We start from the raw sequence: 13,536 nt of genomic DNA on the forward strand, positions 1-13,536 counted from the left end.
GCAAGTTTCGGTGACGAGAGTGGTAAAAGTTGGTCACGTGGCATTACGCGTTTCGTTTTGGTTTATTTTTAGGTGAGCGGATGATGTCACCGCTTGGTCAGAATTTCGGCAGGGCTTCCCTCAACCTTCGGGCAGTGTGGATGACTCATCCTTTCGTTTGGTGCCACAGCGGGAACACCACGAGCGACTTGGCTCCGTAGTCGTCGTCTGCTTGCGCCCGCCCACGAACGCTAGCACGCATCCAGCAGCTATTCAATCGTGGTCTGTGTCGAAGGTGTCGTCGCCATGTACTGCGCGACGAGCGAGTCGGCCGATCTGCGGCTCTCGGTCGCCGATATCCTGTCGTCGATGGCCAATGGAGTACCCGAACCACCGGCAACGACTACGGTGAGTGATAGGACGGCGATAGGCCGCTCCGTGTGTAGCGGATACGCGCGCTCGTGCGCCCGTCGATGTCGTTACTTTCACCGTCTGCTACGGGCGCTAGGGCTAAGCGAAGCGCGCCGTCGACTACGGGACTTGTTTGTTGCGTGCGCGTGCTGCAACGCCCAGCGCGGCATCTCGCACGCCCTAGATTGGAGGTTGCCGATTCGGCGGGCTTGTGCTCGCTGCCCCGCAACGACCGATTCTCGTCGGGAAACGGCGCTTTCGTTTCGCGGGGCTTGACGTGAAGACGCGTCTGTGACCTTATGACACGGAAGTCTCCTTTCGAGAGACGAGCGCGCTTTTTGGGTGTTGGTCGCCGTGTCTCGAGTGGGCAGGTCCGTACCTGTTTGGTGCGGCTCGTCGGCTTGCTGCGCTCCGTGTGTGCATTAGTGCCGCTAAGTAACGCTTGTGTGAAGTCCGTTTTCCCTGCTCTTTTCCCTGTCATGTGTGGCGCCCCGACGCGTGGACACTTGATTGGTATTTGGGGTCTGTGTTTTGGTTACCGTTCGTCATCCGTCATATGCTTGCGTTGTATGTACGTACGTAAGTACCCGACATACAGCCACTTCGCGTTCCGACTCGTCTGAAACGTTGTCTTGCGTGACTGCGCGTGTGCGTTCGAGCGCGTGCGGATATAGAAATTTATGCTTATCCGTACTTTCGCATAGCTCAGCTGGTGGCATGCAGTTTTCGCGTTGGCCGCAAAGCGCTTTCGAGTCGCCTTGCATTTGTACCCTTGACATTTCGTGACGTGCGCGAAATTCAATTGATCATTTTTTGTTCGCACTTCGTGCCTGGCTCGTTGACATTTGGATTTCTCGTTTTTTTTGACGTTTAACGGAACGGTTTTTGAGCTCCTTCTGCGCGATGTTTCAGAATAGGGCGAAGGCGAATATCACGCCTGGAGTCTGCTAGCTTCGCGCTTGGCTGCACCGATGATCTTGAAGACATTTGCTGGCTGTCATTGCAAAGCGAATTTATGGTGATCACATCTCCGTTACGTCACTCTGTGTGATTTCGCCCTTGCGATGGCACAAACGTGATGACTCCTTGGCACACAACTAATTACTGGGCATAATAAGCGGGCATCCTAATTACTGGGCATAATAAGAGAATATGGGTATTATCCACTCATAGGTTGTGTATGCATGTACCAATTTTGATAATTCCAGGTCGTTTTGAGATCTTCTTGATGACTACTGCTGCCTAGGTTCTCTGGTTGAATGTTTCTCCTCTCTTTAGTGGTTTTCACCTCGTGGCTTACGGGGAGATTAAGCACACATTTTCTTCCGGACTTCTCGGTATATACTGTGCCATTTTCTAAAAAATAGTGTGTTGTCATCTCCCCACCGGTTTTACACGCTAGACACAACTCATCTTGGATAAACCTTTTTTCTACTGCGGTATTAAACAACTATCTTCCGGGTTACTGTACAACTCTTCTTGCTTTATTTATTTATGAGCCTTCCTTTATATTTTTTTCATTGTTTATCTTTTTTTGTCTTTAATTAATAAGTACCTGTCTAATTGAAGCTCTCCTCATTTCTTTTTCTTTCTTGGTATCGATGCCCACATTGAGTATAATTAAGTTTCCTGCCAGCGGGAAACCACATTTTCCCCATATAAACACTTCTGCACCTTTGCATCTCGCCAGCCTGCCATCTTTTTTTGTGTTTATCAGTCCATGTCTCGTATTTCACTGGTACCACAGACTCCCCTGAACACGTAAACAGCCTAAAAGACCAACACGAAAGCTCTCTCTGCTTGCTTCCCATGCTTCTCCTTAAACTTTGCGCTTTCGTGGTAGGGCCATTCGATTCTACCTTTCACCTACCGCATGCCCGCCTGTCATCCTTGTGACCAAACTCCACGTTTCACTTTATATGTCAGGCGTTGACATCGGCAATCTATTAATGAGCTTGAATATTGCGATAACAAATGATGAACATCTGTACTACGCCTGAAATACACACGTACTTTATTGATAAGTAAAGATTACTTTATGTTTTGGGAAAAAAGATCACAGGCACGACCTCTTGAGCTTTAAGAAAGTGTACGTGCAAAATGTCAGCTTCACTAATGGACATTCTTCAAAGAACAATGACATTGTGTTTCTTGAATGCAAACAATACTGCAAACTAAACAACACAAGTCAGTGTTTTAAACATCTGCAACACCAAACTAGCATACTTTGGGTGTGAAATTAAACATAAGCGTTGCCTTTAATTTGTGCTCATATTTTTATTTCACACTTAGAAAAACATAAAAAACGAGCTTGTTTATCGCTATACTCGGCGTCAACTTTTCTTGGCATCGGAGCGAAGGCTACAGAGCCAAATCGCGGTCGTCCTACCGCCAGAAAATGTAGTTTTTGCGGTCATCCTACCGCCAGAAATGTAGTGAAATATTGAAGTTCCCCCTTTTATTTTCTACGTGGAGCTATTAGACACTGGACGCAGCTGCCACCATTAAGATAGTCGTATTTATTTACTTCAATTTATTCGTTGTGTCCTCGCGTTTTTTGAACGCGCGAGAAAGTTCCGCCTTTTTACGTGCGCCTCAAACGCTAAGCCGTGTCTGCGTCTATGAAACGCTGATGGTGCGTCCCCGTCACTTCTCATAGCGTTACGAGACGCGCGCCAAAACGGACTGCTTCGCGTAGTGCTTGCCACATGTGCTGAAGCTCCGCCTTCGTAGCTTTCCCTTCAGTGCCAAGAAAAGTTGTCGCCGAGTATAACTGTACCAAGCACAACTCAAGTGAGACTAAAGAACAACAACAACAACAACAAAAAAAAACAAGTGCAACATGAATATTGTCATTAGACTCATTACTAGTGTAGCTGCTGGGTCAGTCACGCATGATGTCATTCTTAGTAGCCAACCTTTTCTGACCAAATATAAATAGGAGCTCTAATAATTTACAGGCCAACTTAGTACCAGTGTTCAGTGACTCACGAAAGGTGCAGGTGACCATTATACAAGCCAGACTGGATTGCAAACAGCGAAGCAGTGGTGGCATTAAGTTTATGCTTTGTTCAAGTGAATGAAAGCATGGCAATTGGTACATAATAATAAGTGTTCGATCACGAGAGGAACAAGAAGGGCAGAACAACTGCTGACCAAAAAGATGCCAGCATATGCAACTTTAAGTTGTTACGAACACCACATACGTAACCATTATGTCCCGCTCAACCATTATGTTTTTTGTTCTTTTTTAATGCTACACCAGACATATGTTGTGAGAAAGGTTGTGTAAAAACAGTTACACAACATGCTCATGAGTGCGTGTGGGCTCACGAGTTCAACTAGCCGTTTTGCCAGTGTCTTCAAAACATTGTACACTAGCCCCTTGTACATTATGAAAAATTATTCATTTAACTATACCTAAGGCGAACCTACAAAGAGAACCTACAAAGAGTTCCCTCAACTCAACCTTGCTTGATATTCGAGGTACCGTCATGGCATAAGTTGCTCAGTGGGATTTCTAACAACCTTAATCTCATTTGGAGCCTATTTCAGAAGCGTAAACTTGTGTGTTTTTGTGTTTGTGCCTATGTTTATAAACCAAAACAGCTGAACTAGATCGTTGATTTCATGAGCACAGTTGCATTGGTCAATAAAGCATGTTAATGCCCAGTTCTAGAAACTACGCTTTCATTCGCCTGTGCCATTTTGGATGTGTGCAACTGTTCAAGTAATTAATCGAATAGCGTTCCGTCCGATTTGGTACTCGGATCAAATTGTGAATGTTGAAAATGCTGAACATTTCTCAAATAATGTGCACCGATGTAAATAATCTCAACGGAACGAAACTTTGGAACATGGAAAGGTAACATTTCATATTTTAACGAACCATTTACCGAGATGCACTCAGCCCGAAGCTTTGCGCTACTTTCAACGCTACATCGATGAAAGATTGGAGGCGTTTTGCTAAACAAATCCAGTGCCGCCGAAGCGACAGAATCGTCGATTCACTATACTCATCACGCCATTTAAGATAACTCTGACTAATGATTATTGCTTATTATTTATATATCAATTTTATTTTAATTCTCCTGTCGAAATGCTAAATTCACTGCTGTATTTCAATCTGCTGTTACAAAATATTTCTGAGGCTCTGGTTACTGCCTATGAGCTTGCACTGGTTTGTGTAAATGGGGTATTATTTAATCAATTAAAAGTAAATAAAAATAATACATATTTGTGAAACTGGTAAGTGCATGAAGACGATAATGCTGACGAATGAATATTGCTTATTATATTATTTATGTCAGTTTTTTTCTGAATGCTTCTGACGAAATGCCAAATTCACTGCTGTTTCAATCTGCAGTTACCAAATATTTCTAAGACTGTAGTTGTTACTGTGTATGAGCTCACCTTAGTTTTGTCTAAAAATGTGGTGTTTTTTTATCAGTTATAAGTAAATAAAAGTCGCATATATTTATGAAGCTGACAAGTGCATGAAGACGGGAACAAGAAGACGGCACACAGAGTACAGACCCTATAGCTTGGAGCCAGCCTCTGATTCAGGAATACATGTTTCTTTCTGAAAACTTCTCAATATTTGTTTAGAATGAAGGGTGGAATTCTCGGGCGCTCTTGAACATGCTTGCATCGCTGTTTTGGGGCTGCTTTGGTTGCCTTACTATTCAATTCGGTTTTTCAAATTCCCTATTCGCACACACCTACCATAAAATGCCGAGAATAGGATAGGATAACCCAACAAGATTATCCTATTCTCCTATCCCTCGTCTACCCTACGGTGAAAGATAATCCGACAAGATTTGGGGGGGGGGGGGGGGGGGGAATGCTTGCTGGGTCCCGGACCGGTCATTGGTGCTTATTTGGCGCTTATTTCAGATCTCCCGGAAAAGCGGGGGGGGGGGGGGGGGCACTTGCTTGGCATTTTACAGTAGTCCAATTCTTTCTCGGCGGCAGTTTTCACCATCGAAACACAATCTGTGTTACCTTGTAGAACTGTAGACATGTAGAACTTTTGGGCAGTGTTTTAAGGAGTTAGGCCGATTTTTAAAGCATAAAGAGAAGAAGCCTTAGGTGTAGCTACTTTTTGAAGGTGTTCGTATTTCGATTGCAAGACTGCCTATATGTTTACAAGTATTGTCGCTGTCATCCTCTGCTTAAATTTTTAATTTTTAATGGTACTCATTCTCATTCATAATACTCGTTCTACAGTATGATGCATCACTTGACTTGTGCACCAGTGTTAGCATGGCTCGCTTTCCAGGCTGAAACTAGCAGTGACCCAAATATTCAAAGCTCAAGCGAGTCTCCAGTTGTGACGCATGGAACATAGGTGCACACTCAAGCAGTGCCACCGCAATGTGTGTTTGTCTAAATATTCTGGATAGCGAATCGAATAATAACCACATTTTTGATGAAAAAAATATTTCAAGGCGTCATATCCACAGAAATGAATGCAAAATTGATGCACGGTATTGGCATGGTATGCGACAGAGAAAAACTGAGAGCTTGCATATTGCAGCCGGCTGCGTTGTTCTGCGAAAACACTCTTTACCGGCTGTGATGCGACCATTCGCACTCTCGAACGAGCTACGCGTTTGCATGAAATCTGCTTGTTTTGTTCCTATAGTGCTCCCATTTGTGGCTGTAATGCTGAAGTTGACCGGTTTTTAAAGAATACGAGAATCTTGGGAGTGTTAACTGCATTGAAGCGCGGTTCGGTGTTTGAAAAGAATTCCATCTGCTTCTGGCATTGTTAGATGCCTGTTAAGCTTTTATCTCGACTCTCTATCTCTGTGCAAGATCAACACAAGATCGAACATCGTTTTACTGCAGCAGGGGAGGGCTACTGATCAGGGGTTCGTTTTCTGTACCTGATCAAACAAACAGGCACTGAAGCCTAGGAAAGTGTGGGATCATTACTTGTGCTGTTTAGTTCTAGTGTGGTAGTTATATTATAAATTAAAAGACGTTTAAGTACGGTGAGACAACTTGCCGCAGATATATTGGGACCGAATCTGCAACCTTCGGATAACGCGTCCGATGCTCTCTCTACCAAAGCCCGATCGTGCTCTTTATTCGGTATTTCAGGACACGTAAAACCCGCTAACCGGCAGCAGCAGTACTATACGAACTTTCACCGCACTCGGATATATGCTATACAGCAAGCAACGTTTTTGTTTTCCAGCAGCCTCAAGTTAGCGTCCGCTACGACGCCGATTCAGACGGGCCCATTCTTTTCGGGGTTTGGGGTGCACCGGGCCGGTCGCGTCGGGTGGGTTGATTGGGAGAGGAGGAAAGAAGCGACGCGACGACGCGGGGTCTCTTTGGAGCCCAGCGTCGGGCGGTGGCTCGGCCACCGGGGTTGTTGGGGCGCCGTTATAAAGTGGGTGGAGAGAAGAGGGGAGAGTTGGCCTCGAAACTATAGTCGGGCCGTGTGCCACCGTCCGGGGTCGGTCGGTCGGTCGCCAGCCTCGCCCCCCCCCTTTCCTCTCCCTTTGAGCGAGTTAGGAGGGAAAGGGGATGGATGGTGAAGCGTCGTGGGTCGGGGCGACACCCCACCGAAATTTGCCTCTCAGCTGGCGTTGCTATTTAGGGGGTTCATCCTCTCTCTCTCTCTCCTGGGCCGAGCCTGAACGCCTGCGCCACCACCACTACCACCACCGAGCTAGCGACAGAATTCTAGCCGTCCCGTCCCGAACTCTGTTTGGGTGGGAGAGAAGAGGGGTAACGGGAGGCCTTGCGGAAAAGGACGCTGTTGGATAAGGCGGGGGGGAGATATTATTGATGGGGGAAGGCGCTAAGGAGACGCTAACGGGAGAGAAGGGTAGCGGGTCCCGTGCCGGGCTTTCTGCCGCCGCTGCTTAGCGTTACTTTGTCCGCGCTTTTTTCGGTGTCGTTTATTTCTTCTCTTCCTTGCTTTCTCTGGCGCTCTGCTCCGCGATGGCTTCCCGAGCCGTCCGGCCTCCTCTTCCACTCTCTCTCTCTCTTTATTATTCTCATCTCTCTCTCTCTCTCTCGCTTTATTACCATACTCTTTTATTTCCACGCGTCGCCAGTGTTTGGATGTTCGGGCGGCGGGGGTTCCGCTAGGAAGGAGCTCGCGCGCATGCATCATGGATTAGCCGCTGTCTCGATGCATGTGTGTGCGCGCGCGCTGGGTGGGTGAAGACCCGTTTGGAATGTGGAGCTTTTTGTCGGCGGCGACGGGCTGAATACGACTCGTACAGAAAAAAGAAAAAGTGTAAACGAAACAAGTACAGGAACGATAAACGATTCTTTCTCGTTTTTTTCTTCTTCCTTTTTTTTCTTTTTAAATTCAGAAGGGATTTCTGTAGGGTGTCTGGTGGCGTGGACCGTTAACCCAGGCGCTGTGGAAGGATGGCAGGGGGAAGGGGGGGGGGGGTTAGAGAGAGGCGGCCACTGGTCCGTGTCGCGCGGTGAGAGGTTGTTCCCCTGGCCGCGTTCTCGTTGGGACGCCGAGAACGAGATGGCGTGCGCTTAGAAGAGGGCCTCCCCCCCCCCCCCCTTCTCATACCCCATCTTGATCGTAAAGGCCCTCGGGGAGCGGGCTAGGGGTCAGAATTGAGGGGAAGGGCAGGGCGACTGCGGTGAAATTTGCCCCGTCTCAATCCCCCACCCCCCTCCCTAATGTAAAGCGCCCTGCTCGCGCCTGTTTGTGTGTTTGTGCGTGTTGCTGCAACGTGCCATCGACGACGAGAAAGGGTGCATGGTGTCCTTCGATGATCGCTTGGGAGAGAGAGAGAGACGCACTCTTTCTCCTTCGCCGTGCGACGTTAATTAGTACGGCAGTTTCGCTCGTTAACGTTGTTTCCTGCGTGAAATTGCCTGCCTCAGCGTCCAGTCCCCGATTCGAACAAGCCGGCTTCCCCTGCGCCGCTAGACTTAGGGAGCACAAGGTTGCGCTGTTTTCGGTGCCGGATGGCGCGTTAGTTACCGCGCTTGAGTACTATTTAGCGTAGTTCAATTCCTTTGCTCTAATGACCCAGAATAGGGCACTACACGGCGGAAAGGAAAGGGCAAGTAACAACGCCGTGTTCGTTGAATCACCAGTTAAGAAAGAGCATGATCATTACTTCCTTCCAAAATTGAAAGCAGATCCTGTGCGTCTGTCGCAGTGCGAAGGAGTGATAGTGCGATGCAGTGGTGCAGGATGGAACTGCAGCACTGTTCGGAGTGCATAGGACAAATATACGTAACGGTTGTGACCGAAATACATGAAATGTTGTACGACAGATTCGTGCCACGCCCTCCTCTGCGCGCGCGCAACGCGGACCTTTCAGGCGGTAAGGCTCCCCGTGGAGCACATCAAGCACCGACAACTCTTCCTTGGTTAGGACCCGAGTCTAGCCGCCCGTATTCTAGAACTTTCCTTCACTCAACGCTTCACCTTCTCTTCGCCTTCGCGGCGAGTCACTGCATATCAGCAATAATAGGGTGCTGCGATTCTTGAGTAGCGCAGCGTCATTTTCAGCCGAGTGGTGGCGCAGTGGTCAACTCTGTCAAGTGAAGGGTGAAAGTCGAGTAGAGGAGCGTTTGTGAATACGGGGTCAGTCGCAAAAAAAAAAAAAAAAGACGGTGTCGTACACAAACCTAAGTTGGCGGGCGATGCATGAAGGATCTTGTAAAGTGGTCTATGCAGGTGTCTTATTTTACGTGAGACCCACGGGGCACCGCCTTCCTGGGCTGATACGCGGTATTTGTTTTCTTACTTTTGTATGTCGTGGCGTGGATTGATAAGGTCACGAAACGTCGAAAGCACCGGCCCACTTGTTTTCATGCGTCCACCGTAGCAGTGTTTGTTTAGTTTCTAAAGAAGGCTAACATGCACATACAGTTCAGTACGAAGGCACCGAAACCCGTCTGTAGAATAGTCTATACAACAGGTTCCTAGCCAGTATTTCTTTTCCAGGAAAAAAAAAAGGGGGGGGGGGGGGGGTCGGGTGGCACTTGTTGAACGCTTTTAAAAGCGCCTATTGTTATTATTTGCTCTCGGAAAAACAGTCTCCTCCATCCGAATGACGGGGGGGGGGGGGGGTTAAGGTGCCCCCCCTCCTTTTTCCTCGATACGGGCCTGCTATTGACTATTTTACGGATGGATTTCAGTGCTGCTGTTTGGGCCGCTAAACTACTTTGTGCTCTGCATCTTTAGACAGTTACCGTGATACCGGAATCGAAGTGCGCATGCGCAGATACGTACGTTACCCGTACCGCTTATCGTACGCGCGGTATTTTTCAGATTTATCGTTACCGTGGTAGCGTAGGTGTACGTAAACATGGCGGTGCTCTCGGACGCCCAGTTCGAAGTGATTTTTGGCGTAGTTGTTGAAAGAATTCACCTTTTTTTCAAAAACGACCGTTCGAAGTGGCTTCGCTTGCCTTCAGTTAGCTTTGACGACCGATTACTACAGATAAGTTGGCGTAGTTTTTTGTGATAGCTTCCCATTTTGAACGCGTCTAGGCCTAACTACAAGATCGATGTAAACAAATGGGCAACCTAACTTTTTTTCGCGTTTGGTGCGTGGTTCATATTTATTTGCTTTTATTAGTAGTAAAATAAACTTGTTACAATGCTTCGTGCGGCGGCGTAGGCAAACATTCTCGTTTTCTTTTTCTTTTCACTGTCTTTAACTTATTAACCATCCGATAGGTGGCTTCACCGGCCCAGCTATAGGGCACGTAAACCACGTAAACGCTATGGCGCTGTCCACAACGAACGTCTGCTGCACGGTAACGCCATTCCCTTAACCTACGCTATCACGCTAACCGTAAACTCTAACTGTATATTAACAGCAAAACGAACGGTGTTACGGTAGACGCGTACGCATGAAAACGGTAGGGTTGGTGCGCGCGACCTTTCATGGCCTTGTCATAATTACACGTCGCGATGTACAAAAACGAGAAAAAACCTCGGCTTGACGGCACAAGATGGCGGTGCCCATACCATGCAGGTGAAATCGTCTAGACGGTCCCTAAAATACGCAGCGCACTGCGGTCAGGTGGTGTGCGTCGCGTAAAACTCTTGCAGACCTGCGGCAGTTTCCTATATATATATGTACTGGTCCAGTGTTCATTGTTCACGATCAAGCCGGATGCCTCCTCTCTATTTATCCAGCTGCGTTTAACCGAGGCCACCTGGAAAACTGCGACGAAATCCGTGACGTCAAGTGGCTGCTCCGGCGCGAAGAATCTCAATTACCATATCGCACCGTCCTGGTGCAACTGTTTAGTAGATAATCTTTTAAAGGTGCATGCCCTGTGGTTACATTGCTGGCGCGTTTTTTCTTTTCTTTTCAATCCTTTCTTTGGCCTCACAACTGTTACAAACTGTTAGTTTTTGCAAGGTATCGGAACAGACTAATAACTGTACCCATTGTTCGAGTAACGGTGCGAATGTTTACATTCGTACCCGTTTCAATACAATCGAGATATGAAATACAATTAAGCAAAGACGTACGGCCTCGAAGGAGCGCACGGGGCACGCGAGAAATGCATCGTCGACGTTATTTACAAAGTCCATTTGGTGGCGCTGTATAATGAATTGGAATGGATGATAGATGTGTCGCCATCAAATGCCGATGGCCTCGAGTGTTCTTTAGCTTAACATCTGCCTGAACCACACGTGAGAACCACGAACGGTGCTTGCCCTCAACGTCGTGAAATACAGGCCTTTTTGAAGGATTCTCTAGTGTGAAACTCTCAATTCCGCGATCATTTTGTAGCGATGGGCGTAATGGTGGCGCATGTATTTGTGTTTGCCGCTTTAAACGTTCGCATAATTCGTGGTTGCTTCAGACAATATTTTTGCGTGTTTTTTTTTTATTTTTACGCTGCATTATCGGGGGTTCTGGAGCAGTGTTCCCCTTCACCTCGCCATCTCGTGGGCTAGAATTGGGTGGGGGAGAGGGAAATATTCTGGAGATATTAGGACATGATGATGAAATGAACACGGTGGTTTGAGTCGCAATTGCAAGCTTCTTAAAGGGTCCTGCAACGCTTATTCAGCGTGGTCGGTAAATGTGGCCGACCGGTAGTCGAGGCTCTCTCGAGAGCACGCGAGCCAAACATTATACATAGCGCAAAACGCGACATGAAATTTGTGATTAGTTCTCAATCAGCTGGAAATCACTCCCTCTTCTCTCTGTAAAAGATGTCATACACGCACATTAGCGCGCCATAAGCGCATTCCGCGGCCATTGGCTGATTTGGGCGTCGAGAGTTCCATAGTTATTGAGGCCGCCGCGGGGTGTCACCGCGTGTTAGTGCGCTCTAGAGTTACTGTATGTGCTACTTTTAGCTAGAGGTAGCATATAAAGTAGCTCTAGTGCGCTCTAGAGTGCCTTTATGCCCCCTCGCTCGCGATCGCACTTGAAGCGTCGGCCGTTCGAAGGAAAGAAAAAAAAAGTGCTCAAGGGCATGACGCGTGCTGACGAAAGGATGTAGCTCCTTGCCCTCTTTATACCCCACCCCCCGTCCTCCCTGCTTAGCTTTTTTGTGCGTTTGCATGGTACAGAAGGGGACAGAAAGTGCTCGAAGTGCGCAACAACTCTGCTAGTGCTTGACGTATTCTGAACATTTTTGCGACGGCCCACTCGTGAGGTGATGCGCTGCTTTATCGAAGGCATTCGACGACTGTTTGGAAAAGTGTTGCTTTGCGTCCCTTTGAGGCGCCCGGAACGTCGCGAACACCTAGTGACCCGAGGCTCCCAAACAACACTAATAACACTTACCACACGTACACCTTACCAAAACATTACCACGCGCACGACACAATTAAAGGTATTTCGTTTAGTAAAGGCTTGGGAGTGTTTTGTGGCGATTTTTCGGCAGCCTCTATGTCTTCCGTTGGCGCGACCCGGTTTCGCCGCAGAAGTGGCATTGCGTGGAAAATCGAGTGAGGGCTATATGCGATGATCTCGGGAGAGATCGTGGGTTGGGTGTGTGAATGTATTGTCGTGTAGAGCCCGAAGTAATCTATCCCGCTCTCTAGGTTGTCACTTTTGTGCGGGAGGATATATTAGCGCATGCGGATTGCCACGTGAAACGGCGCATCAATGCGAAATATACGATAGAGCGTTAATTTCGGATGGAGATTATACAGCTTTCGTGAAGCAAATGAGCTTCCGTATTTCCGTAGTCTTCTCTAAATGCCACGACTGTATAGCTAACGTTGGTATACTGTTCACTGATACTTTTCCGCCGCGGTAGCAGTTAAAGGTCCTGACCCAAAAGTTGTGGGTTGGATCCCGGTTATGGGTTTTCTTTTTGATGGACACGGAATGCTATAGAACTGTGCGATGCCAGTGCACCGTATGGTCATAATTTTCGGAGCCCTCCACTACGGCGTCAATCCTAATCATATCGTGTTTTGGGAACATAAAACATCCATTATTATTATTATTATTATTATTATTATTATTATTATTATTATTATTATTATTATTATTATTATTATTATTATTATCGGCTGAGACAAGAAATTTATAGCCAATAGTTTTATAACGAACATGGTATTGTGTTGGTGGTGGTAGTAAACATTTAATAAGCCGATATTTACTAAGAGCTTTTGAGGGAAACCAGCCCCTATTGGGTCACTGCCCTTACAATACAATTTGGAGTTGCTCGTGGCCGCCGTCCTAGCATTCCGGACCATATATGACTTGCTGGGTCTGAAGATCCCAGCAGCTGAGCAGGGCCGCCTCCCATCGAAGTTGATGTGACGCCCTGAATGTTTTTTTTTCTAGGGGGGAGGGAGGTGAGGTTGCGGAAGGGGTTGACGTATTACGCGTAGAGACTTGTGATCCGGAAAACTCTATAGCGTACTAACTACAACTCTAATCTCTTTTTTTTTTCGCCGGTTCATGTGAGCGTTGCCGGACAGATTTCGTGTATATATATATACATAGAGTAACTGTATTATGATCCGACAGTTACTCTGTATATGTATACATATACAAGCGTCACCTGCCAGTCATGCGAGGTGTGTTTACACCTGCAAGACCGCTTCCTGGTAACGCGGGGTCGGTGTTCTTCGCCTGCCAGGTACGTGACTTCGTTCGGCACGCGTTTATAATTACGAGACGACAAAAAGTTTGATTCGTCCTGCTG

The 13,536-nt window shown here is 47.2% G+C and overlaps 1 protein-coding gene across 1 annotated transcript in view; it reads left to right on the forward strand.

Annotated features, from left to right (window-relative positions):
• The first annotated feature begins 57 nt into the window (after window positions 1–57).
• The window catches only part of LOC119167126 (transcription factor kayak-like), a 120,204-nt gene continuing 106,725 nt past the window's right edge, over window positions 58–13,536 (forward strand). Inside the window, exon 1 of the mRNA XM_075867039.1 lies at window positions 58–387. Within this exon, the coding sequence (XP_075723154.1) occupies window positions 286–387 (102 nt within the window). The 5' untranslated portion in view covers window positions 58–285. The remainder of the gene's footprint in view (window positions 388–13,536) is intronic.

The sequence above is a fragment of the Rhipicephalus microplus genome, chromosome 6 (assembly GCF_043290135.1).
Source record: "Rhipicephalus microplus isolate Deutch F79 chromosome 6, USDA_Rmic, whole genome shotgun sequence".
NCBI lineage: Eukaryota > Metazoa > Arthropoda > Arachnida > Ixodida > Ixodidae > Rhipicephalus > Rhipicephalus microplus.